Genomic DNA, 23,995 nt, shown 5'->3' on the forward strand with positions numbered 1-23,995 from the left:
TTATCAGAAGAGCAGTCCGACCTGGAGATATTTGTGATCCCCTCCGCAGATGAGGACTCCGAGGTTGGTGTAGGAGTCGCCATGATCATTTTTAATTTTTGAGTGAAGGATGTGTGTGTGTTATTAGGTGATTGTAGTTTTGTATGGAGGAAGAGAGTTGTCTTTAGAGGACAGGCTGTGACTGCACCCTTGTGTTGTGAGACACAAAGGGAAACGTTCATTGAGGTCACAGCTGGGTTTAATGATAAGTTCACAACACCCTCTGATCCAGTGCTTTAGACATCACTGGCAGTAATTATCGTTTCGGCAGGTGCCTACGGCCTCCTCCATATACGAATAGACATTGATACTGAAGGTAATTTAATTATCTCATCGTTGAATATTTATTTTGTGATCAAACTTATCATATAATTTTGAAATACATAGAATTACATCTGCAAATGTACTGAGAATTATATCCTTCCGCGTTTGTGCTTACTCTTCAATATGATGCTAAGGTTTACACTTGTGAATACAGGTACGTGGTACCCAGTGGCACTGGCACGTCTTTCTTCCTCTGTACTGAAAGCAGTCTCCGTCTCACTGCAACACTCCTTGGTATTCAACTCTTTTGCATCATATCAACATTTAAATAGATTATTGTATCTCTAAGAATATTTTATTTAACGTAATTCAACGTATTCAACGTACACAATGGTCATGACAACTAACATCGGCAGTTGACCGCTGGACGGAACTCATATCCAATCACCAAGGCAAGACAACGATTATCTGACATTTGCTTCCAGCTTTAAAGAGAATACGTCACTATTGAGAAGAGAAGATTAATGTAAGCACGAAGTAACGTGATGAAATGACAGGAGTGCGCGCCAAACACTGCCAAGTGTGGAGGCTGCAGGCTGGTGCATCACCTCGGACGAGGAGGACAAGTTGAACTACACGGCTTCTTCATGGTTTGCTTGTTGGCTTCGGGGGAACGCTCAGCTCCAGATAGAAGACATTCGCTGCCAACAGCATTCCTGTCCCGAGCACTAAGAACAACCCCTGCAGGAATAAGGAAGTGACCTTTGTAATCAGGCAGCCGTAAATTTTGGCACTGATAGAGATGCCTTGTAGGTTTGCACCTGGGGACTTACATCACAGAAGATGCACAATACAATGAAGAGATTAAACGAAGAACACGAGAATCGAAGAAAGGATTTCGGGAAACTAAAAATATACTTAACAACAGGCACATATCGGTAAGAATAAGAAGAGCACTTAAAACTTATGCATGGTCGGTATTGCTGTATGGAGCAGAAGCAAGGACCGTAGGACCGTAAATAGACACATGAAGAAGTTAGAAGCATTTGAAATGTGGTGCTAGCAAAGGCTTTAGATAATATCTTGAACAGAGACGAAAACAAACGTAGATATAAGCACAATGGACGTTGGATGAGAATCACTAATAAATGTCTTAAACACTTGATCAATAAGACTTTATTAGAGGGTTTGTTGTAAAGCGAGTGACGGCACGATTTACAAGCAAGTGTCGTAAGTGCCTTGATTAATCTGACTCCTGTTAAGCTAGTTTACCTGTCAAACTCACGTATCACACTTTACATCAACCAACAAAACTGCGACCGTGGCCGAGACGAGCGAATTACCCAGAGGTTGGCGAGGGACAGCGGCTCCCTCACCAAGATGATGGAGGGCGAGAATTGGCAGTTGCTGCGGTATGCATGGAGTTCGTTGTTCATCCAGTGCTCAAACAACCCGGATTCCACAATCGCTCTTATCCTGTCAGCACCATCAACAAAATATCAGCGTTAGTTTTCCTCCTTTATTGTTAATAAAGAATCAAACCAGTCATGCAGAAATTAATAGAATCGCATATCTAGAAAAACCTTTGTCATAAGTACGAACCTGTGGTCGACGGCTGGCAACAAGGGATTGCCTTTTTCCATGATCACGTAGGCCCCAGTAAAGAACATCGTCTGTCTTGACTTGTAAAAGTCACACGTTTCTGAAGTCATAAAGAGCAGCGCATTATACATGACTTCTTAACCATGTTCTTTCACTATTGAGCATACATTTAGAGCACAGACATTGAAACACACTGGGATTCCTCGTCTCGCCTCCCTGTTCTCACTTGTTTTGAGGAAGCTGTCAGCCATCAGGAGATCAAGAGAAAAGGCAGCATCTATGAGGGAGTAGCCGCCATGACGCACGTAATTTTCAACCATTGAATATAAATCTGAAGTCTCGTAAATCACACGACCCACTTTATCCAGGTCGTGTAGCTCTCGCAACTCTCCTGATTCAATTTTCTGTAGAAACAATACAAAGCGTGAAGTCTTATCTTGGCTTTTGGTCCTTGATTAAAATGAATCTCAGCATGTTACATTTGTACGACTTAGAATATATAGGTAGACAAGACACGGAGCAACACCTCAACAGAATGGAATGCGAACCATGAAAGAGACACACACACACACACACACACACACACACACACACACACACACACGTGCCACAAAACCTATAATTCACGAAACTTAATAGAGAAAAATATTATACCAAAGGCACTTGTCTGCCAGCACTTAGGATTGTGTAAGTAGCAAGGAGGCGATTCATTAAGAACTGGTTAGAAGAGGCATAGACACCTTCATTAACTAATAATCTTGAGAATTATCCGTTACCTCACAACTTACCGATATACTTTCCGCAAAATAAGTCATAGGAATCCTGATGACAGTCACGGAAGGATCGTCAAGTAGAATCCTCACAGTCTGGATGGGTTGTGGAATGTATCTCACCGCCAGTAAGGAGGTGAGGTTGCCCGTGTAGCTCCAGAACACCACGGCCGCCACCACCACCCACGACCCCAACATTACCACCCCGCCTTGTCCAAGCACAACGCCCGCCAGACCTTAGAAATTGATAGCCATCAACATGCTAAACAAGAGAAGCAACTATTTGCAGGGCTACCCCAAACAAGATGCCCTAAGCAGGGTTATTTATTTTGATTTTTTTTTATGCAGAAGGGTCACCGGTCAAGGGCAATAAAAATTGCAGCAAAAAAAAAAAATACGCCCACTGAAGTGCTGTACCCCATACAGAACCGAAAGCGTTAGTTAAAAATACAGGATAAGTGTCTTAAAATCTCCCTCTTGAAAGAGTTCAAGTCATAGGAAGGTGAAAGTTAGAGGAGAGGAGTTGATGAGACGAGAAGATTTTTATTCCACCCTGTCTAAAAGAACGGTATGAGTGGAACACCCCCCATACATGTGAAGCATACTCCGAATGAGGCCCTTGCACAGAGTTAGCAGCTGCAAAGGGGTGGGGGGATGAGAAAAACTGGCAAAGACGACTCAGAACGCCTAACTTCATAGAAACTATTTTAGACAGAGATGAGATATGAAGTTTAGATTATAAGTAAAGGAGAGACCGAGGATATTCAGTGTAGGAGAGCGGGAGAGTTGAGTGTCATTGAAGAAAAGGGAATAGGCTGTGTCGGCTTGATAGATGGAGGAATTGAGTTTTGAGGCATTGAACAATACTAAGTTTGCACTGCCCCAATCAGAAACTTTAGAGAGATCAAAAGACTGGCGTTCTATGGCTTCCCTGCGTGAACTGTTTACTTCCTGAAAGGTTGGACGTCGACGAAAAGACGGGGGAAAGTGCAGGGTGGTTTCATCAGCTTAGGAGTGGATAGGATAAGTTTGGTTTAGAAGATCATTGATGAATAATTCACTATGTAACACGATTTTTGTCTTTGACAAGCAAGTGTTAATTTCCAACTCTTTTCATTGCAAAACAATAGAAAATGTCCATTATTCCTGTCAAACTTTGTTTTTTGTGGCTTGTAGAATGATTTTTTGCTTCAAAATAGCTAAATTTCACCATTTTTCTAGAGGGTGTCAGAGAGAACTTCTTTGTTCTTGTATTGATGAACAGACCACATGACAAAACAGAACTGATTGGTGGTCTGCAAGCTCCTCCTTTTATATTATCAGGCAGTACTCTAGAATATTCTTAGTCTTTCTAGAATATGTTCCAGAATGTTCTCAATCTTTCTAGAATATTCTTAAACTTACTTTAGAATGTTCTGAACCATTCAAAAAAATTCTTCTAGATTTTAGAAGATTCTTTATACTTCTACATATTTTTACTGTATTCTAGAAAGTCCTAGAATATTCTGGAAATGTTTACATTGAATAGAATGTTATGAAGTATTCTAGAATCTTCTAAAAGTGTCTGGTAGAACATTCTAGAAGATTTGAGAAGATTTCTGAAATGTAGGGAAATTGAAGAATGTTCTCATTAAAATTTAAAATCTTTAGAACACGTTATATTCTTTCTTTCATTATTTTCACTTATTCGCAGCATTTCAAAAGCAATTAAATAAGGAATTGAGATTTTGCAAAGGTCTTTACCTGACATGAAAACCAACATTTACCCGTACTATAATGAAATAAGGCAAAAATATAAATTCATTGTTCTAACCAGAGGTAAAGTTTTAGGATCGAAATAGGATCGAAATATATATATATATATATATATATATATATATATATATATATATATATATATATATATATATATATATATATATATATATATATATATATATATATATATATATATATATATATGGGCACATGGCAAACCACATAAAGAAAACAAAGAGAGAAGAGTAGCAGAGCTTCGCCACTGTCTGCTTTAATACAAAAGACCATCCATAGAGTAGTACTCAACATTCAATAGGTCTCTTACCATCATATTTATTCTAGATCTCGCTGCCTTCCTCGCCCACAACGTAAACCAACCTTGGTTAAGGAAGACCCGCACGTTCTGCAGAAACACTTCTCCTGTCCAGGTCAGGGAAACAGAGGCTCCAGGTCGGCGCCCCACCAGCAGTGTGGCCAGCCACACCACCGCCAGTGCCGCCGCCACCGTACCCCACACTGTCCCCGTCAGTGGGAACAGGAACCCCCACGGGTTGATTTCAGGGGTGCCCTTCCTGGATAGAATCGATTGAGCATCGAAAGAAAGAAACGTAGAAAAATCTACGGCTTTTGTCCTGCTGTAGATCATTCCAAACGGACCGAGACCGAGGTCGACTTCCTGTTTAAGAGAAATTGAGAGTAAAAATGAAAAAAGGAAAAGTACTAAAATTTCCAATTAAAACTTTTTTTTATATCAAGAAAAGCACATGGCTAATTCATATGGGTGATCTCAGAAATTTAGAAAAATCAAGTGACGAGGATGAATTATCCAAAATCTAGGTGATTTGCTTAAACGTCGAAAACATGAGTATTCAGCGTGACGCTGTATTAGCCATCACCATCTTAATGGATACCAGTACGTAACAAGAACATCACCAGCAAAGAAAACTTCCGTGATTTTATGCTGACAGGTACACAGCCTCTCACCTGGCGGACCACCTGGCCTATCATGCCCGTCCAGGAACCATTAGGCAGCTGGGAACCCCAAACAGCATCTGGCGGCGACACCACCCTGCACCTGCACACACAGTAGCGACTTCATCAATTCCTCGCAATTTACTCTTAAATATTACTGAACAATCATTGTACTTGTAAATATTTCTTACGTGAAGTTGAGTGTGTGAGCAAGAACATCGAGTATGGCTCCCATGGGTCCTGACACACTCTGGCAACCTTCCCCTCCCGGAGTCACAATAGTATGTGGCCGCCAGTGCTCAGCCGTCACAGTGACTACCGCCCCTCTGGGAAACCTGTCGTATGGCAACTGAGTCATTGACCTCAGTAGTAAATATGTTCGCCTACACTCGCACACAACGACGGTACACATGAGCACACTCACTTTCCTTCTACATGTGATACCTGGCTTCTCCTGTACTATATTCTGACTCGGCTCAACTTCCGGCAAAGACACAAGCGAATGCATGTGTCTTTGCCGGCTTAGCTGTTATGCCACTAGGGAAGCCACCCTCGTGATATTAGTATTCTCCTTATGATGTTAAATGTGAAGACTGTGCTATCAAGTACTGAAAATGTTTGTTTTAGGCCTCTATCCCGCAGAATTACCAACTGGTGGAGCTTTAAGGCATTGTGCGGATGATGTACTGTAGATTTTCTCTCGTTACTGTGAGCTACGGGAATCAGTTTGCTGTTCCTCAAGTGTTTGTGATCTTCCTTTACATTTTAATATATTCTTTTGGCATCATCCTCTACCTCTAATTATAAATAATTGTCACGACAACCAATGTCTCCAAAATCTTCCCCATGTATAAGATTACTGCTAAACACAAGTGCAGGTGTTTGTGTGGACATAATAGCTGTATGTTGTGCCTCACTGAGCCCTAACTCAGACGCATCCTCCTCGAGGATAAATGTTCGGGTCTCCATCAACAAACTCATCATCATTATTTAATAAACTTACCTTAAATAAATAGCTAGTTTTTGTTTTGGTGTTATTGCTTCCATAAAGGTTGTTCCTTTTAGTGACAGTTCCCTCAAGCAAAATTAGTAATTCATTAAACTGATACTTTGACATTCTGAAGCACTGATGAAATTTTAGTTCATCATTAAGCACTTCTTTATAAAGTGTGAAATTCTGTGATGCTGTGAGACTCCTCTTCCTCCTCCAAAAGGAGCGCCATCACTGCCAAGTCTGTAACACTAAAATTCTCAAACGTATCTGTCTCTAAGCAAGATCCTTCTGGGAACACGGCCAGGACTGTACTGTCATCGTATTGCAGGAGACCGGACGGATGCTGAAAGACCAAACCCACCCTCTAAACAACTGTTTTGTGTTTTTAAGGCCAGGGAGAAGGCTGGCACTACCCCTGATAAGAACAGATCGTTATAAGAAATATTTTATTCCCAGCAGCATTGTGTTTTTCAACTATTTTCATTCATAGGTATAATGATTTTATGAGTGATATATGAGAATTGTATGTTTTTTTTATGGGATTGATGCTTTTAATCATTTACATCTATACTATACACTATACTGTATACTACATCTTAACTTTCTTTGGACCGTACCGCCATAAAGATTTTCATTTGTATGTATTACTGTATAACTGTATTACTGTGACAAATAAATTATCTTATCTTATCTTAATTTACATGCTGCTTACGGAGGGTGACGGTACGGTAATGTGCAAGTCACGTTCCCTTTACTTACTGATATAGTTTGAATCAGCTCTTACCTGAAGCCGGCCGCGTTTTGGGCCAGGCCACGCAACACCTCGGGCTCAGCCAGAACCTCTCGCAGCGGGTGAGCCATTCCGCGTTGACTGCAGCAACGCTGCAAGATACGGCCTCACCTTCAGTGGCTGTCTTCATGTTATGATTTGTCATATGGACACAAAACCCTGACATGCAGTGTGTGTTAGAAAGCAGAGCATGCAGTGTGTGGAGTATCGTATAACAATACGTGTTACTGAAACACTGCAAGACTAGAAATAAAATCCTGTCTTTTCTTTCTTTCTTTCTTTGCTTTAAAACTAATATTAATATATCAACAATGAAATCCTTTTCTCTTTTATCTGAATAGGCATCTGTCCGCCATGACTTATCTGAACCCTTAATTTACAGGGCTGGACAACAGCGCGCCTAGCGACTTCCTTACCAAATCGCTGCCCACAAACAACTGCTGGACCACAACACACCTGCCGCCCATACCTGCTCTACACACAAGTGGCTACTTAATTCAGGTGACGCCACGTCTGCTTTCCCTACACATGTCATTTTCATACCACGCTTTCTCCGCTGATGGAGTGTAAAGTAACTTTTGTCTGCAGAACTAAATATTCATTCCTTACTTACGTCCTTTACGTGTAATGCACAGAGTAAATGTGAATTACAGTTATCACAACTCATGAATGATACAAAAAAGAAGGCAAATACAAATTTATGCTGTTACGCACAGGAATACATAATATACTTTTATTGTTTGTTACTAACTACATGTATCCGTGATGTGTGGTCATACTATAATGAACATGAGTGCAATAGTGTGTAATAGTGCATAATTGATACTTACCAGTATCACAGTTTTTTTTTTTTTCTTCTTTTTTTTTTTTATATGTTGATACAAGTCTGTCCCTGCACTAGTACGTCGATGCCTTCTCCGTGCTGTCACTCACCTCCTGCTGCAGGGATTCAAGACCCCGCCTTCATCCTGTCTCCTATATACTACCTATCATCCGAGAGCGTCGCCGCACTCGAACACTTCCTTCATTGGCTGCCGCTCATGGCGACAGCTCATGGTGGTCATCAATTATTAGCGTCATCAGCTTTACAAAAGTCACGTATGTCACATGTGATCATACGCGTCCTGCGAGTCATTTCAGGGGATATATATATATATATATATATATATATATATATATATATATATATATATATATATATATATATATATATATATATATATATATATATATATATATATATATATATTTTTTTTTTTTTTTTTTTTTTTTTATGTGGGAAGGACACTGGCCAAGGGCAATAAAAATCTAATAAAAAAAATGTCCACTGAAATGCCAGTCCCATATAAGGGTCAAAGCAGTGGTCAACAATTGATGAATAAGTGTCTTGAAACCTCCCTCTTGAAGGAATTCAAGTCATAGGAAGGTGGAAATACAGAAGCAGGCAGGGAGTTCCAGAGTTTACCAGAGAAAGGGATGAATGATTGAGAATACTGATTAATTCTTGCGTTAGAGAGGTGGACAGAATAGGGGTGAGAGAAAGAAGAAAGTCTTGTGCAGTGAGGCCGCGGAAGGACGGGAGGCATGCAGTTAGCAAGATCAGAAGAGCAGTTAGCATGAAAATAGCGGTAGAAGACAGCTAGATATGCAACATTGCGGCGGTGAGAGAGAGGCTGAAGACAGTCAGTTAGAGGAGAGGAGTTGATGAGACGAAAAGCTTTTGATTCCACCCTGTCTAGAAGAGCAGTATGAGTGGAACCCCCTCCAGACATGTGAAGCATACTCCATACATGGACGGATAAGGCCCTTGTACAGAGTTAGAAGCTGGGGGGGTGAGAAAAACTGGCGGAGACGTCTCAGAACACATAACTTCATAGAAGCTGTTTTAGCTAGAGATGAGATGTGAAGTTTCCAGTTCAGATTATAAGTAAAGGACAGACCGAGGATGTTCAGTGTAGAAGATGGGGACAGTTGAGTGCCATTGAAGAGGAGGGGATAGTTGTCTGGAAGGTTGTGTCGAGTTGATAGATGCAGGAATTGAGTTTTTGAGGCATTGAACAATACCAAGTTTGCTCTTCCCCAATCAGAAATTTTAGAAAGATCAGAAGTCAAGCGTTCTGTGGCTTCCCTTCGTGATATGTTTACCTCCTGAAGGGTTGGACGTCTATGAAAAGACGTGAAAAAGTGCAGGGTGGTATCATCAGCGTAGAAGTGGATAGGGCAAGAAGTTTGGTTTAGAAGATCATTAATGAATAATAAGAAGAGGGTGGGTGACAGGACAGAACCCTAAGGAACACCACTGTTAATAGATTTAGGAGAAGAACAGTGACCGTTTACCACAGCAGCAATAGAACGGTCAGAAAGGAAACTTGAGATGAAGTTACAGAGAGGATAGAAACCGTAGGAGGGTAGTTTGGAAATCAAAGCTTTGTGCCAGACTCTATCAAAAGTTTTTGATATGTCCAAGGCAACAGCAAAAGTTTCACCAAAATTTCTAAAAGAGGATGACCAAGACTCAGTAAGAAAAGCCAGAAGATCACCAGTAGAGCGGCCTTGACGGAACCCATACTGGCGATCAGATAGAAGGTTGTGAAGTGATAGATGTTTAAGAATCTTCCTGTTGAGGATAGATTCAAAAACTTTAGATAGGCAGGAAATTAAAGCAATAGGACGGTAGTTTGAGGGATTAGAACGGTCACCCTTTTTAGGAACAAGTTGAATGTAGGCAAAATTCCAGCAAGAAGGAAAGGTAGATGTTGACAGACAGAGCTGAAAGAGTTTGACTAGGCAAGGTGCAAGCATGGAGGCACAGTTTCGGAGAACAATAGGAGGGACCCCATCAGGTCCATAAGCCTTCCGAGGGTTTAGGCCAGCGAGGGCATGGAAAACATCATTGCGAAGAATTTTAATAGGTAGCATGAAGTAGTCAGAGGATGGAGGAGAGGGAGGAACAAGCCCAGAATCGTCCAAGGTAGAGTTTTTAGCAAAGGTTTGAACGAAGAGTTCAGCTTTAGAAATAGATGTGACAGCAGTGGTGCCATCTGGCATGGTTCCTGGCAGAAATATAAAGTGCATGAGATTCTGGTGATGGAAGGCTTAAGTACCTTTTGTGGGCCATGTCTCTATCATGTATAGCACGAGAACAAGCTGTGTTAAACCAAGGTTTAGAAGGTTTAGGACGAGAAAAAGAGTGAGGAATGTTCGCCTCGATGCCAGATACTATCACCTCTGTTATGCGCTCAGCACACAAAGACGGGTCTCTGACACGGAAGCAGTAGTCATTCCAAGGAAAATCAGCAAAATACCTCCTCAGGTCCCCCCAACTAACAGAGGCAAAACGCCAGAGGCACCTTCGCTTAGGGGGATCCTGAGGAGGGATTGGAGCGATAGGACAAGATATAGATATGAGATTGTGATCCGAGGAGCCCAACGGAGAAGAAAGGGTGACAGCATAAGCAGAAGGATTAGAGGTCAGGAAAAGGCCAAGAATGTTGGGCGTATCTCCAAGACGGTCAGGAATACAAGTAGGGTGTTGCACCAATTGCTCTAGGTCATGGAGGATAGCAAAGTTGTAGGCTAGTTCACCAGTATGGTCAGTGAAGGGAGAGGAAAGCCAAAGCTGATGGTGAACATTGAAGTCTCCAAGAATGGAGATCTCTGCAAAAGGGAAGAGGGTCAGAATGTGCTCCACTTTGGAAGTTAAGTATTCAAAGAATTTCTTATAATCAGAGGAGTTAGGTGAGAGGTATACAGCACAGATAAATTTAGTATGAGAGTGAGTGAGTAGTCGTAGCCAGATGGTGGAAAACTCGGAAGATTCAAGAGCATGGGCACGAGAGCAGGTTAAGTCATTGCGCACATAAACGCAGCATCCAGCTTTGGATCGAAAATGAGGATAGAGAAAGTAGGAGGGAACAGAAAAGGGGCTACTGTCAGTTGCCTCAGACACCTGAGTTTCAGTGAGGAAAAGAAGATGAGGTTTAGAAGAGGAGAGGTGGTGTTCTACAGATTGAAAATTAGATCGTAGACCGCGAATGTTGCAGAAGTTAATGAAGAAAAAGTTGAGGGGGGTGTCAAGACACTTAGGGTCGTCGACAGAAAGGCAGTCCGACCTGGGGACATTTATGGTCCCCTCCCCAGATGGGGACTCCTAGGCTGGTGTAGGAGTCGCCATGACGATTTTAAAATTTTTGAGTGAAGGGTGTATGTGTTATTAGGTGCTTGTAGTTTTGTGTGGAGGAAGAGAGTTGTCTTTAGAGGGCAGGCTGTGACTGCCCCCCTGTGCTGTGAGACACAAAGGGAAACGTTCAGTGAGGTCACAGCTGGGTTTAATGATAAGTTCACAGCACCCCCTGAACAGTGCTTTAGACCTCACTGGGAGTAATTATCGTTTCGGCAGGTGTCTACTGCCTCCTCCTCTTATATACAAACTTATATATACAAACAAACACAAACTAACACAAAAGCGGTAATTCTCCCAATATGTATACCATCTTGCTTGTCTTCATCTTTCATTTCTTATCTATAATAGGATACTGGAACAACAATTACAGCAGTTCATGCAGTGGAGTTCATTCATAATCATTCATAAAAGCAAAAATAAATATATTTCTTTTTTTATATTAAGTTTGATCTCTTATCGCTTTTAATTATCACCTTATAAACTTTACCCACTTAGCTTCCATTCCCAATACATCATGTCATTATTATTACAATTAATAATTATAATAATAATAAAAATAAGAATAAGAATAAGAATAAGAATAATAACAATAATAATAATAATAATAATAATAATGATAATAATAATAGCAATAGTAATAATAATAATAATAATAATAATAATAATAATAATAATAATAATAATAATAATAATAATAATAATAATAACATTAATAATAATAATTATTATTATTATTATTATTATTATTATTATTATCATTATTATTATTAATATTATTATTATTATTACTATTATTATTATTATTATTATTATTATTATTATTATTATCATTATTATTATCACTATCATTATTATTATTTTTTTTATCATTGTTGTTGTTATCATTATTATTATTATTATTATTATTATTATTATTATTATTATTATTATTATTATTATCATTATTATTATTATTATTATTATTATTATTATTATTTTCATTATTAATACTATTATTACTCGCATCAACGTCACATTCATCATCGCTGCTTCTTACTCTTGGTCTTTTGTAATTAATTTCAAACAGTATTTCTTGGCCTACCAAATGCACGGGAAGCCTTGTTTATTGTGTCGAGGACGTCGTCATCAGTCTTGGTGGTAAGAGTGACGACGCCTCTTGGGTGTCTGAAAAATAGCACCGAACGTAGCATTAATGGTGAAAATAGGCAGGTTCAAATTAGGGTTAGTTTGCTGAACCATGACTTCAGTCTTTCTTGTGCCCGGTACACAGAGGACAGCGTGTCCAAGATGTGCTGCACTGACTGCGGTGTGGGCCACGAGGTCAGCATCATCGGCGTATTGCAGGTCCACCACTTGTCGGGGTGCAGATTTGGTGTGGGTTTGAAGTCGTCTTAGACTGAATAAATAATCTTCCAGTCTGTATTCTATATGGACGCCATCTTGCTCTCTGAGTCTGTCCTGCATTAATGTTATGACAGTTGATAACAACACATTGAATACTAAGAGGGAAAGGTGTGGATTCAACACAACCAATGCAGACTTTTCTTTCATGTTACAGTAAAGCTGAAGAGTTTTGAAAAATTTACTTTTAAAGAATCTTCCATAGGAGATCACGGGGTACAGTGTCAAAAGCTTTGGTGAGATCGACGAAGAATGATGATTTGCTCTATAAATTTCTCCTCTTTTTTTTTTCTTTATGTGGGAGGGACACTGGCGAAGGGCAACAAAAATCCTTCAGAAAAAAAAGAAAAAGCTCACTGAGAAACCAGTCCCATAAAAGGGTCCAGAGGGGTAGTCAAAAATTGAAGGATAAGTGTCTAGAAACCTCCCTCTTGAAGAAATTCAAGTCACAGGAAGGTGGAAATACAGAAGCTGGCAGAGAGTTTCAGAGTTTACCAGAGAAAGGGATGAATGATTGAGAATACATTAGAGAGGTGGACAGAATAGGGGGAGAGAAAGATGAAAGTCTTGTGCAGCGAGGCCACGGGAGGAGGGGAGGCATGCAAGATCAGAAGAGCGGTTAGCATTCCATCCTGCCTAGATGAGCGGTATAAGTGGAACCGCTCCAGACATGTGAAGTATACTCTATACATGGATGGATAAGGCCCTTGTACAGAGTTACCAGCTGGGGAGTTGAGAAAAATTGGCAGAGACGTCTCAGAACACTTAACTTCATAGAAGCTGGTTTAGCTAGAGATGAGTTGTGAAGTTTCCAGTTCAGATTATAGGTAAAGGACAGAGCGAGGATGTTCAGTGTAGAAGAGTGGGACAGTTGAGTGTCATTGAAGAAGAGGGGATAGTTGTATGTACTCGTAAGGTTGTGTCGAGTTGATATATGGGTTCTGCTGGTTCACTACGTGAAATGTTTACTTCCTGAAGTGTTGGACATCTATGAAAAGACGTGGAAAAGTGCAGGGTGGTATCATCAGCGTAGGATAGGACAAGAAGTTTGGTTTAGAAGGTCATTGATGAATAATAAGAAGAGAGTGGATGACAGTACAGAACCCTGAGGAACACCACATTTAATAGATTTAGGAGAAGAACAGTGACCGTCTACCACAGCAGCAATGGAACCGACAGAAAGGAAACTTGAGATGAAGTTACAGAGAGAAAGAGAGAAGCCGTAGGAGTCATAGAATTTGTCTCAGTGAGAAAATCATGCCAGTGGTGCCTTTTTCCTTCCTAAATCCACGTAGCGTTTCTGGTAGCACAGGTTCTGAGGTAAGCTCAATTATGAGTGAAAGCATTAATCTAGCCAGAATTTTGCCAGCAGCAGGGAAAAGAAAATACCGCGGCTGCCTTTGCAGTCACTATATATATATATATATATATATATATATATATATATATATATATATATATATATATATATATATATATATATATATATATATATATATATATATATATATATATATATATATATATATATATATATATATATATATATATATATATATATATATATATATATATATATATATACATATAAATTTGGATTATTTTTGCGGCAGTCTATGACTTGGATATTCGTTCGTTTCTCCAGAGGGCACGTAATAATTCATGCAATCGCTTCTTGAGAATAAAGCCCCCTTGCTTAAAGGTTCCTCTAGCGATATCAATTCAGCGGCCGCAACCTTTACTTTTTTTCCATAATTTGTTATATATTTCACCACTATACACACACACACACACACACACACACACACACACACACACACACACACACACACACACACACACACACACACACACACACACACACAGACACACACACACGCCACCTGCATTTGCTAAGCACTGTATGGTGCACAGCCAATATACACACAAGATGATTCTCTGGCGATGTAATTAACGTGTAATTATATATTTACATGGGGAAAACCTCTTCCGATCCGAGATCATCAAATATCCTGGTAAAGTGAACTGACAATACGTTAATTAGTTTAATTAGCTGTTGACCTTTTAAAACACGCATGCAGGCAAATGTCCTAACAATCTATTAATCTACCTATGTCAATCTATTTTTTATCTATCTAATTATATATTTACTTATCAATCTATCTGCTCATACATTTCTCTCTCTCTCTCTCTCTCTCTCTCTCTCTCTCTCTCTCTCTCTCTCTCTCTCTCTCTCTCTCTCTCTCTCTCTCTCTCTCTCTCTCTCTCTCTCTTCTTTGTCTTTCGTCTCACCTCCTTTCCACTCGTCATCCTCCTTCCTCCCACTATTGTTTTCTTCAGTAGTTTCCGCAGCTCATAACACGCCCTTAACCCACACAAAAGTTTGTAAATTACACGCAAACTTATACCTTTTTATAGCACAGACAACATATTCAGGCTGTACACATGACTACTCACTCCTTAGTGTCAGAGCAACGCACATCATACTCAAACAAGGGCGCATACGAATTACAAAACATAGAGCGCCACAACAATAACACAGTCATCATAACATAGGCATAACATAACAGTCATAACATAGTCATCATAACAATAACACAGTCATCATAACAACTGGGCTCCAGCTTGGCCCTTCATACTCACACTGCCGTTTCCTCCTCCTCCTACACCTCCCTCAAGATCTGTCTCTGGTTCTTCCCCAGGACCTATGATCTCCTCGGCTACACTGAGGTGAGGGTTTACTCCTGCAAGGAGTCGTGTCACGGTCACTTCTTATCCACCAGCTACGGCTGCTGCAGCTTCTCCTATGACTCCCTGTCTTTTCTCCTTCTCCATCTTTTTTTCTCACCTCTGCCTTCACTACTTCTCCACTTATTCCCACCTCTCCTGCTCTCTCTACTGCACAGCCTACTCCTTCATCTGTACTTTCTTCTCCACACTGTACAAATACAAGAGTCACCAAGCCGCGACAACCCTGCGCCCTTACCGCACTCAACGCGCCTACCAGGGGTCATAGCCTCCCGGTGCATCATCACAGCACCACCAGGCAATACTCTTCCTGGCCAAACAAATCTCCCCATTGGGCTGCCAAGCAAGTCTCGCAACTCGCTGGCCTTCAACTCTCCTCACTGGAGAACACACTGCATCCTCAACCGTGTCTTCACTGCCCACACGGTCACTCCAACTAGCCTGCTCCTGGTTCCCCAGAGCCGCCAGGTAACATCCATAAAACTGTTAAAATAAAAGTGCCATTTTCTTGACAAAAACAAGAGAAGCCTTCCGGTTGCTATTAATCAAACAATATGGTACTTCTGAGATGTGACCCGGCCAAGCCTGCCTCTCAGTGTCAGGCACAACAACACTATCACTCTGCATTCCTCCCGCCGACTAACCGATGACACAGAAATCACCGCAACGAGCTGACGGCTGCTCCTTCCCAGGCGCAACACACACATACCCGCACACGGAGAGAAACTCCCGCGCGTGGCCATCACAACACAACAAACCCCAGCTTCAACATGAGACTGGCCAACGTGCTTCTGCTCCACTGGTCCCAGGAACTGCTCCTGCTTGCAATCACTTCTCCAAAACGACCAAACATTTTCCTCACTCTCAACACCTCGGTTGTGTGATACGATCAGAACCACCGGCTTCTGGGAGGGCTGTCATTAATTTAGGACAGTTAAATTTAAAGTGGCCAGTATTCTTAGTTATGACACATAGGATGGGAACTTTACAGTATCCGGGAGTGCGATGCTGCATGCTCCCAGTCTGTCTCCATCGAGGGCTGGTTGGAGACGCGTTGCCAACATGGCTTACTCGCCCAGACTTATTACTTCTTACTTATTACTTATTACTAAAGCCACTACTATAACGTGGACTTCCTGAAAAACCGGCGCCTGCCGCGCTTTTCGTCTCATCAACTCCTCTCCTCTAACTGACTGTCTTCAGCCTCTCTCTCATCGCTGCTATGTTGCATCTCTAGCTGTCTTCTACCGCTATTTTCATGCTAACTGCTCTTCTGATCTTGCTAACTGCATGCCTCCCCTCCTCCCGCGGCCTCGCTGCACAAGACTTTCTTCTTTCTCTCACCACTATTCTGTCCATCTCTCTAATGCAAGAGTTAACCAGTATTCTCAATCATTCATCCCTTTTTCTTGTAAACTCTGAACTCCCTGTGTGCTTCTGTATTTCCACTTCCTATGATTTGAATTCCTTCAAGAGGGAGGTTTCAAGACACTTATTCATCAATTTTTGACCACTGCTTTGGACCCTTTTATGGGACTGGAATTTCAGTGGGCATTTTTTTTTATTGGATTTTTGTTGCCCTTGGCCAGTGTCCCTCCTACATAAAAGAAAAAAAAAACACGTGGTCATCTGCTCTCGTGGCTACCTCCTTTAAGGTTTTAATCTTTTTTTCTCACGGAGCAGCGGTACAATCTCTTTCTCGCCCACATTAACAAACTGCTCCATCACCACGAGCTCCTCTAACTCACGGAAGGAGGTGACACGCTCACTACCTATCCACCTTTCAAGCACCTCCTCGAGGTAGCGAGCTCAATCAAGATATGAATCACTAGGCTTTTTCTTCCCTCCACGGAACTGCAACATATAAGCCTCAGGCAGTGGTTCGTAGGCTCTAAGAATGTCAGCTCACCAGCTAATTCCTCATAATCCTCCAGGTGTTCCACTATCATTAACTTCAAGAGCCTTGCCCTTCAACATATTAGCAACAAGGCCATCCCGTCTCTACTGAGGCCAATCAAATTCGGTTGCCTACTTCTCAAACCTCCTGAACCATTCTGTCACCTTTTTCTCATCAAACTCAGGTATCTTAACTTCAAACTCCTCACCATCTGGCTCTTTACTGTGTCTTCCCTCACTCCTCCTCTCCTGAAGCCATGAGGTGATTTACCTTCTATCCGAGTCTTCTCCAACTCAAATATCCTATTCTTTTCAGCCTCCTCCCTCTCATATATTTTCACCTCCGCCTCAAGTAACATTATTTCCTTCTCCCTCTCGGCCTCAAGCCTTTTAGCCTACCTCTCGGCCTCAAACCTGGTTTTTCTAGCCTCCTCAACCATCAATCTCCTTTCATCTGCTTCCAGTTTCATTCTCCTTATCTCCAGCTTAAATCTCAACTCCTCAGACATTCCTTCTGTCTGGGAAAATCCACCAGTACTGTGTGTAGGACTGGCTCGGCCACGGACGCTACTTGCGGGACTCTGTGGCCTAACACCAAACTGTGTCAAATCTACACTGCCACTCCCAACAGAAGCAGGGGACTCGGGCCGCGAGCGACTCAATGGTGTAAACTGGGTGCGGGCACACAAGGCACAACGAAGAGAATAACAAGCAATTGTCTCCCCCACGTGGCTATGAGGCTTCCAGCTATCCTGGCGAGATGGCCAATTTCTGTTACGACTCAGATTCCGCCCCACTCACTGCTGCCTTTACCTCTGCTAGCTTACCTAAATTACCACTTAAGTAATCTAATGCTGGGCCCAAATATGGGTTGACAGGTCCTTTTCATCTCCAGCAACCCTTAAACAGATGGTCATAACACCAGATTCAGCCCCCCTACACGGCTGCCACTAACTTGGGTCATCCTCCCTATACCGCCTCCTGCACAGCGTAGTGCAGGGCCCACATTCACCTACACAGGGTCCTTCTGGGCTCCTGTGGTGAATTAAATAATGAGGTCGCCACTCCGTCTTTGCCCACGCACGGAGGAAGGACAAGCAATCGCTTTAACAGACACTGCACACGTCCCACTTGCTGGGAAAGAATCATTTAACCACGTTCTAGCAGGCACAGCTACGACAAGGGACAAATGGCTATGAGGATAGTAATATTCTATAAGCTACCGCCCTCTAGAAACAACAACAAAACCAGCCACGCTCACAAAATATTACCTCCTCTTATTGAGCACTACCATATACAGCCTCCCAGAAGACAGCCCAATACCACCTAGAAACGGCAAGGCCAGGGTAGGGAGTAAAGTTTACTCCACAGCAGAGAAACTATAATTCTCTGCGTCCAAAGCTCTTAAAAGAACTTGTGGCAGAACGCCTCATCTGCCTCACATTACATTCTCCGCTCCTTTTCCTTAGGACGTGACCTAGCCTGTCCACAGGCCAATCATGTGAGCTCAAGTGAGGTCAAGCCTCACTCCTTTGTTAGTAGTTGTGCCTCGGCTGGGTGGGCTCCCAGGTCCCAACTGACCTGAGCCGACAAGCCAAGGTTGTCGGCTCAGGTCCTTGTCCAGCCAGACAGTTATATTATATCAATATTCGGCAGCAATTCTGTACAGTCGTGTTTCCTTGGCGACCGCCTCTGCACATTATTAGAAGAAGAAGCAGGAGATTTATCTAGTACATAAATATGGTGGCCGTGGTGGAAGGAGTCGACGTTACCAGTCCTCCATGCTCATGCGTCCTGCTCGTCGCCAGCTACTCCAGCTACCTTCATCGCCTCTGGGTTACCTGCTAAGCCGTCACCAACGCATTTTTACTAAAACATCACTGACGCAGACTGTTACTGCTATGTACGCTACTGTCTACGATTCTTTCTTCAGCTGCTTTCCAGGCCTCTTTCAAGCTTTTGCCAATCTTGCCCTACCAGCCTGTGCCCTACGACTTCAAGCGTCACCGACGCCGTCTCCATTTGAAGTCTGGACTTTTCAAACCGTCACCAACGCAACTTGACTGCTTTGGTGCTGATCCTGTCCTTCCAAGACACTTTGGATTTCGTGCCATCAGTCTTCTGTTGCAAACTGTGGTGTCTTCTTGTGGCTGTCTCTGCACCCAACGCGGACCACGCACCCAACACACTTGACGAAGATTATAATTGCCATCATGTGTTATTTGTGCAGCCTTATGATTTTTGCAGTGTATTGTTGCTATTTTGCAATTTATCTGGCATGGAAACGCCTTTTATGGCCTCTAGTGTTGTCCTAGTGTTTTTCTTGGCCTGTAATTCGCTGTGCTGACGTCAGAGCTAGTGTGAGTTTTGTGATTCGCCAGTGCGTACTCACTGTTCTGACGTCATTGTTCTGTGAACCTTGCGACTGGCTACAGTGCATACATCACGTCTCTTACGCAGATAAGCGCGTATTTTTTTATGTAAATCATGTGCTTCATTGTGCCTGCACCACCCCATATGCTTTGTTCGCTGCGAGGACACCACGAGAAGGGCGGTCGAGCAGTGTGGGGAGACGCCTCGTCAGCCTCACATTCCGTTCTCCGCGCCCTTCCCTTGGGACCTGACCCAGCCTCTGTCCGCCAGCCAACCACGTGGACTCAAGTGAAGTCAAGCCTCAGTCCTTTGTTAGCAGCTGTGTCTCGGCCGGGTGGGCACCCAGGACCTCACGAGCCGCCTATCTTTCTGGCCGCGTGACCTCCCTTCACCTCACGAGTCCCAGATGACCTGAGCCAGCAGGCCCAGCAAACACCCCAGCATCAGGAGTCCTCATCCAGCCAGCCTCAGAGCTGGACGAGCGGCTCTTGGCGACTCTACTTTATCTATATTGTACACTTTTATTATATTAATATACGGCAGCAGTTCTTCACAATCGTGTTTCCTTGGCCACCATCTCTACACAATACTAGAAGAAGCAGATTTATCTAGTACAAACTATAAAGCCCAGTAGCATTTAACAGTGCAGCAAGAAGATACACTAAACACAGGACAACGGACAGGGACGGAAGAGGGGACTCGCTGTCACCATGAGTCTTGCTGGCCCTCTCTTTGTCTCAGTGCTGTGTGCGATACTTACCATCTTGTCACTAACCAATCACGAAGTCCATGCAAAATTTTCTCAACAAGTAAATTTCTCAAAGGATGCTCCCCAAAATATGTGGGCTTACTGAGGGTTAGATTTATATATATATATATATATATATATATATATATATATATATATATATATATATATATATATATATATATATATATATATATATATATATATATATATAGGAGGGACATTGGCCAAGGGCAACAAAAATCCAATAAAAAAAAACCCACTGAGATGCCAATTCCAGAAAAGGGTCCAAGCGATAGTCAAAAATTGAAGAATAAGTGTCTTGAAATCTCCCTCTTGAAGGAATTCAAGTCATAGGAAGGTGGAAATACAGAAGCAGGCAGGGAGTTCCAGAGTTTACAAGAGAAAGGGATTAATGATTGAGAATACTGGTTAACTCTTGCATTAGAGAGGTGGGCAGAATAGGGGTGAAAAAAAGAAGAATCTTCAGCTACGAGGCCGCGGGAGGAAAGAAGGCATGCAGTTAGTAATGTCAGAGGAGCAGTTGGCTTGAATAAAGCGATAGAACATAGCTAGAGATGCAACATTGCGGCGATGAGAACGAGACTGAAGACAGTCAGTTGGAGAAGAAAAGGTGATAAGAAGAAAAGATTTTGATTCCATCCTGTCTAAAAGAACAGTATGAGTGGAACTTCCCCCCCCCCAAGAAATGTGAAGCATACTCCATACATGGACGGACCCTTCTACATAGTGAGCAGCTGGGGGGTTGAGAAAAACTGGCGGAGATGTCTTGGAACGCCTAACTTCATAGAAGCTTTTTTTAGCCAGAGATAAGATATGAAGTTTCCAGTTCAGATTATATGTGAAAGACAGGCCGAGGATGTTCAGTGTAGAAGATGGGGACAGTTGAGTGTCATTGAAGAAGAGGGGATAGTTGTCTGGAAGGTTGTGTCGAGTTGATAGATGTAGGAATTGAGTTTTTGAGGCATTGAACAATACCAAGTTTACTCTGCCCAATCAGAAATTTTAGAAAGATCAGAAGTCAGACTTTCTGTGGCTTCCCTGCGTGAAATGTTTACTTCCTGAAGTGTTGGACGTCTATGGAAAGACATGGAAAAGTGCAGGGTGGTATCATTAGCATAGGAGTGGATAAGACAGGAAGTTTGGTTTAGAAGATCATTGTGAATAATAAGAAGAGAGTGGATGACAGGAAAGAACCCTGAGAAATGCCACTGTTAATAGATTTAGGAGAAGAACATTGACCGTCTACCACAGTAGCAATAGAACAGTCAGAAATGAAACTTGAGATGAAGTTACAGGCAGAAGGATAAAAGCCGTACGAGGGTAGTTTGGAAATCAAAGCTTTGTACCAAACTCTATCAGAAGGCAATATGAAAAGTTCACCAAAATCTCTAAAAGAGGATGACCAAGACTCAGGAAGGAAAGCCAGAAGATCACTAGTAGAGCAGCCTTGACGAAACCCATACTGGCGATCAGATAGAAGGTTGTGAAGTGATAGATGTTTAAGAATCTTCCTGTTGATGATAGATCCAAAAACTTTAGATAGGCAGGAAATTCAAGCAACAGGACGGTAGTTTGAGGGATTAGAACGATAACCTTTTTTAGGAACAGGCTAAATGTAGGCAATCTTCCAGCAAGAAGGAAAGGTAGATGTTGACAGACAGAGTTCAAAGAGTTTGACTAGGCAAGGTGCAAGCACGGAGGCACAGTTTCGGAGAACGGTAGGAGGGACCCCATTAGGTCCATAACCCTTCCAAGGGTTTAGGCCAGCGAGGGAATGGAAAACATCATTGCGAAGAATTTTAATAGGTAGCATGAAGTAGTCAGAGGGTGGAGGAGAGGGAGGAACAAGCCTTTAATCGAGTTTTTAGCAAAGGTTTCAGCTTTAGAGATAGATGTGATGGGAGAGGTGCCATCTGGTTGAAATAAAGGAGGGAAAGAAGAAGAAGCAAAGTTATTGGAAATATGTTTGCCTAGATGCCAGAAGTCACGAGGGGAGTTAGATCTTGAAAGATTTTGACACTTTCTATTAATGAAGGAGTTTTTGGTTAGTTGGAGAACAGACTTGGCATGGTTCCGCGCAGAAATATAAAGTGCATGAGATTCTGGTGATGGAAGACTTAAGTACCTTTTGTGGGCCACTATCTATCATGTATAACATGAGAACAAGCTATGTTAAACCAAGGTTTGGAAGGTTTAGGTCGAGAAAAAGAGTGAAGAATATATGCCTCCATGCCAGACACTATCACCTCTGTTATGCCCTCGGCACACAAAGACCGGTCTCTGACATGGAAGCAGTAGTCATTCCAAGGAAAAACAACAAAATATCTCCTTAGGTCCCCCCTGACTAACAGAGACAAAACGCCAGAGGCACCTCCGCTTAGGGGGATCCTGAGGAGGGACTGGAGCGATAGGACAAGATACAGATATGAGATTGTGATTGGAGGAGCCCAACGGAGAAGAAAGGGTGACAGCATAAACAGAAGGATTAGAGATCAGAAAAAGGTCAAGAATGTTGAGCGTATCTCCAAGACAGTCAGGAATGCGAGTAGGGTGTGGCACCAATTGCTCTAGGTCGAGGAGGATAGCAAAGATAAATGCTAGTTCACCAGGATAGTCAGTGAAGGGAGAGGGAAGCCAAAGCTGGTGGTGAACATTGAAGTCTTCGAGAATGGAGATCTCTGCAAAAGGGAAGAGAGTCTGAATGTGCTCCACTTTGGAAGTTAAGTAGTCAAAGAATTTCTTATAGTCAGACGAATTAGGTGCGAGGTATACAGGACAGATAAAATTAGTTTGAGAGTGACTCTGTAGTGTAGCCAGATGGTGGAAAAATCGGAAGATTGAAGAGCGTGGGCACGAGAGCAGGCTAAGTCGTTGCGCACATAAACGCAACATCCAGCTTTGGATTGAAAATGAGGATAGAGAAAGTAGGGGGAAACAGAAAAGGGGCTGCTGTCATTTGCTTCAGACACCTGTGTTTCAGTGGGGAAAAGAAGATGAGGCTTAGAAGAGAGAGGGGGTGTTCTACAGACTGAAAATTGGATCTAAGACCACGAATGTTGTAGAAGTCAATGAAGAAAAAGTCGTTATCAGAAGAGCAGTCCGACTTGGAGACATTTGTGATCCCCTCCGCAGATGAGGACTCCGAGGTTGGTGTAGGAGTCGCCATGATCATTTTTAATTTTTGAGTGAAGGATGTGTGTGTGTTATTAGGTGATTGTAGTTTTGTATGGAGGAAGAGAGTTGTCTTTAGAGGACAGGCTGTGACTGCACCCTTGTGTTGTGAGACAAAAAGGGAAACGTTCATTGAGGTCACAGCTGGGTTTAATGATAAGTTCACAACACCCTCTGATCCAGTGCTTTAGACCTCACAGGCAGTAATTATCGTTTCGGCAGGTGCCTACGGCCTCCTCCATATACGAATAGACATTGATAC

The 23,995-nt window shown here is 42.2% G+C and overlaps 1 protein-coding gene across 1 annotated transcript; it reads right to left on the reverse strand.

The window, feature by feature from the left end:
• Window positions 1–808: 808 nt before the first annotated feature.
• Window positions 809–5,441, reverse strand: LOC135100970 (glutamate receptor ionotropic, delta-1-like). The gene is made up of 7 exons (XM_064004586.1): window positions 5,418–5,441; window positions 4,812–5,109; window positions 2,694–2,911; window positions 2,132–2,309; window positions 1,906–2,005; window positions 1,647–1,779; window positions 809–1,044 (listed from the first exon to the last, which is right to left on the reverse strand). Exons 1-7 carry the CDS (start codon window positions 5,439–5,441, stop codon window positions 949–951), a joined length of 1,047 nt encoding a protein of 348 aa, XP_063860656.1. The 3' UTR covers window positions 809–948.
• Window positions 5,442–23,995: the final 18,554 nt, after the last annotated feature.

This window comes from Scylla paramamosain, chromosome 5, assembly GCF_035594125.1.
Source record: "Scylla paramamosain isolate STU-SP2022 chromosome 5, ASM3559412v1, whole genome shotgun sequence".
Lineage (NCBI taxonomy): Eukaryota > Metazoa > Arthropoda > Malacostraca > Decapoda > Portunidae > Scylla > Scylla paramamosain.

What these genes read in the sequence shown, in the direction of transcription:
- LOC135100970 (XM_064004586.1), bottom strand. Translation starts at nt 5,441, where the DNA reads ATGATAGGCCAGGTGGTCCGCCAG. An exon ending in TTGCCAGCCGTCGACCACAG is followed by an intron (nt 1,780 to 1,905) that starts GTTCGTACTTAT and finishes TGGTGCTGACAG; the next exon opens with GATAAGAGCGATTGTGGAAT. An exon ending in TGTCCCTCGCCAACCTCTGG is followed by an intron (nt 1,045 to 1,646) that starts GTAATTCGCTCG and finishes TTATTCCTGCAG; the next exon opens with GGGTTGTTCTTAGTGCTCGG.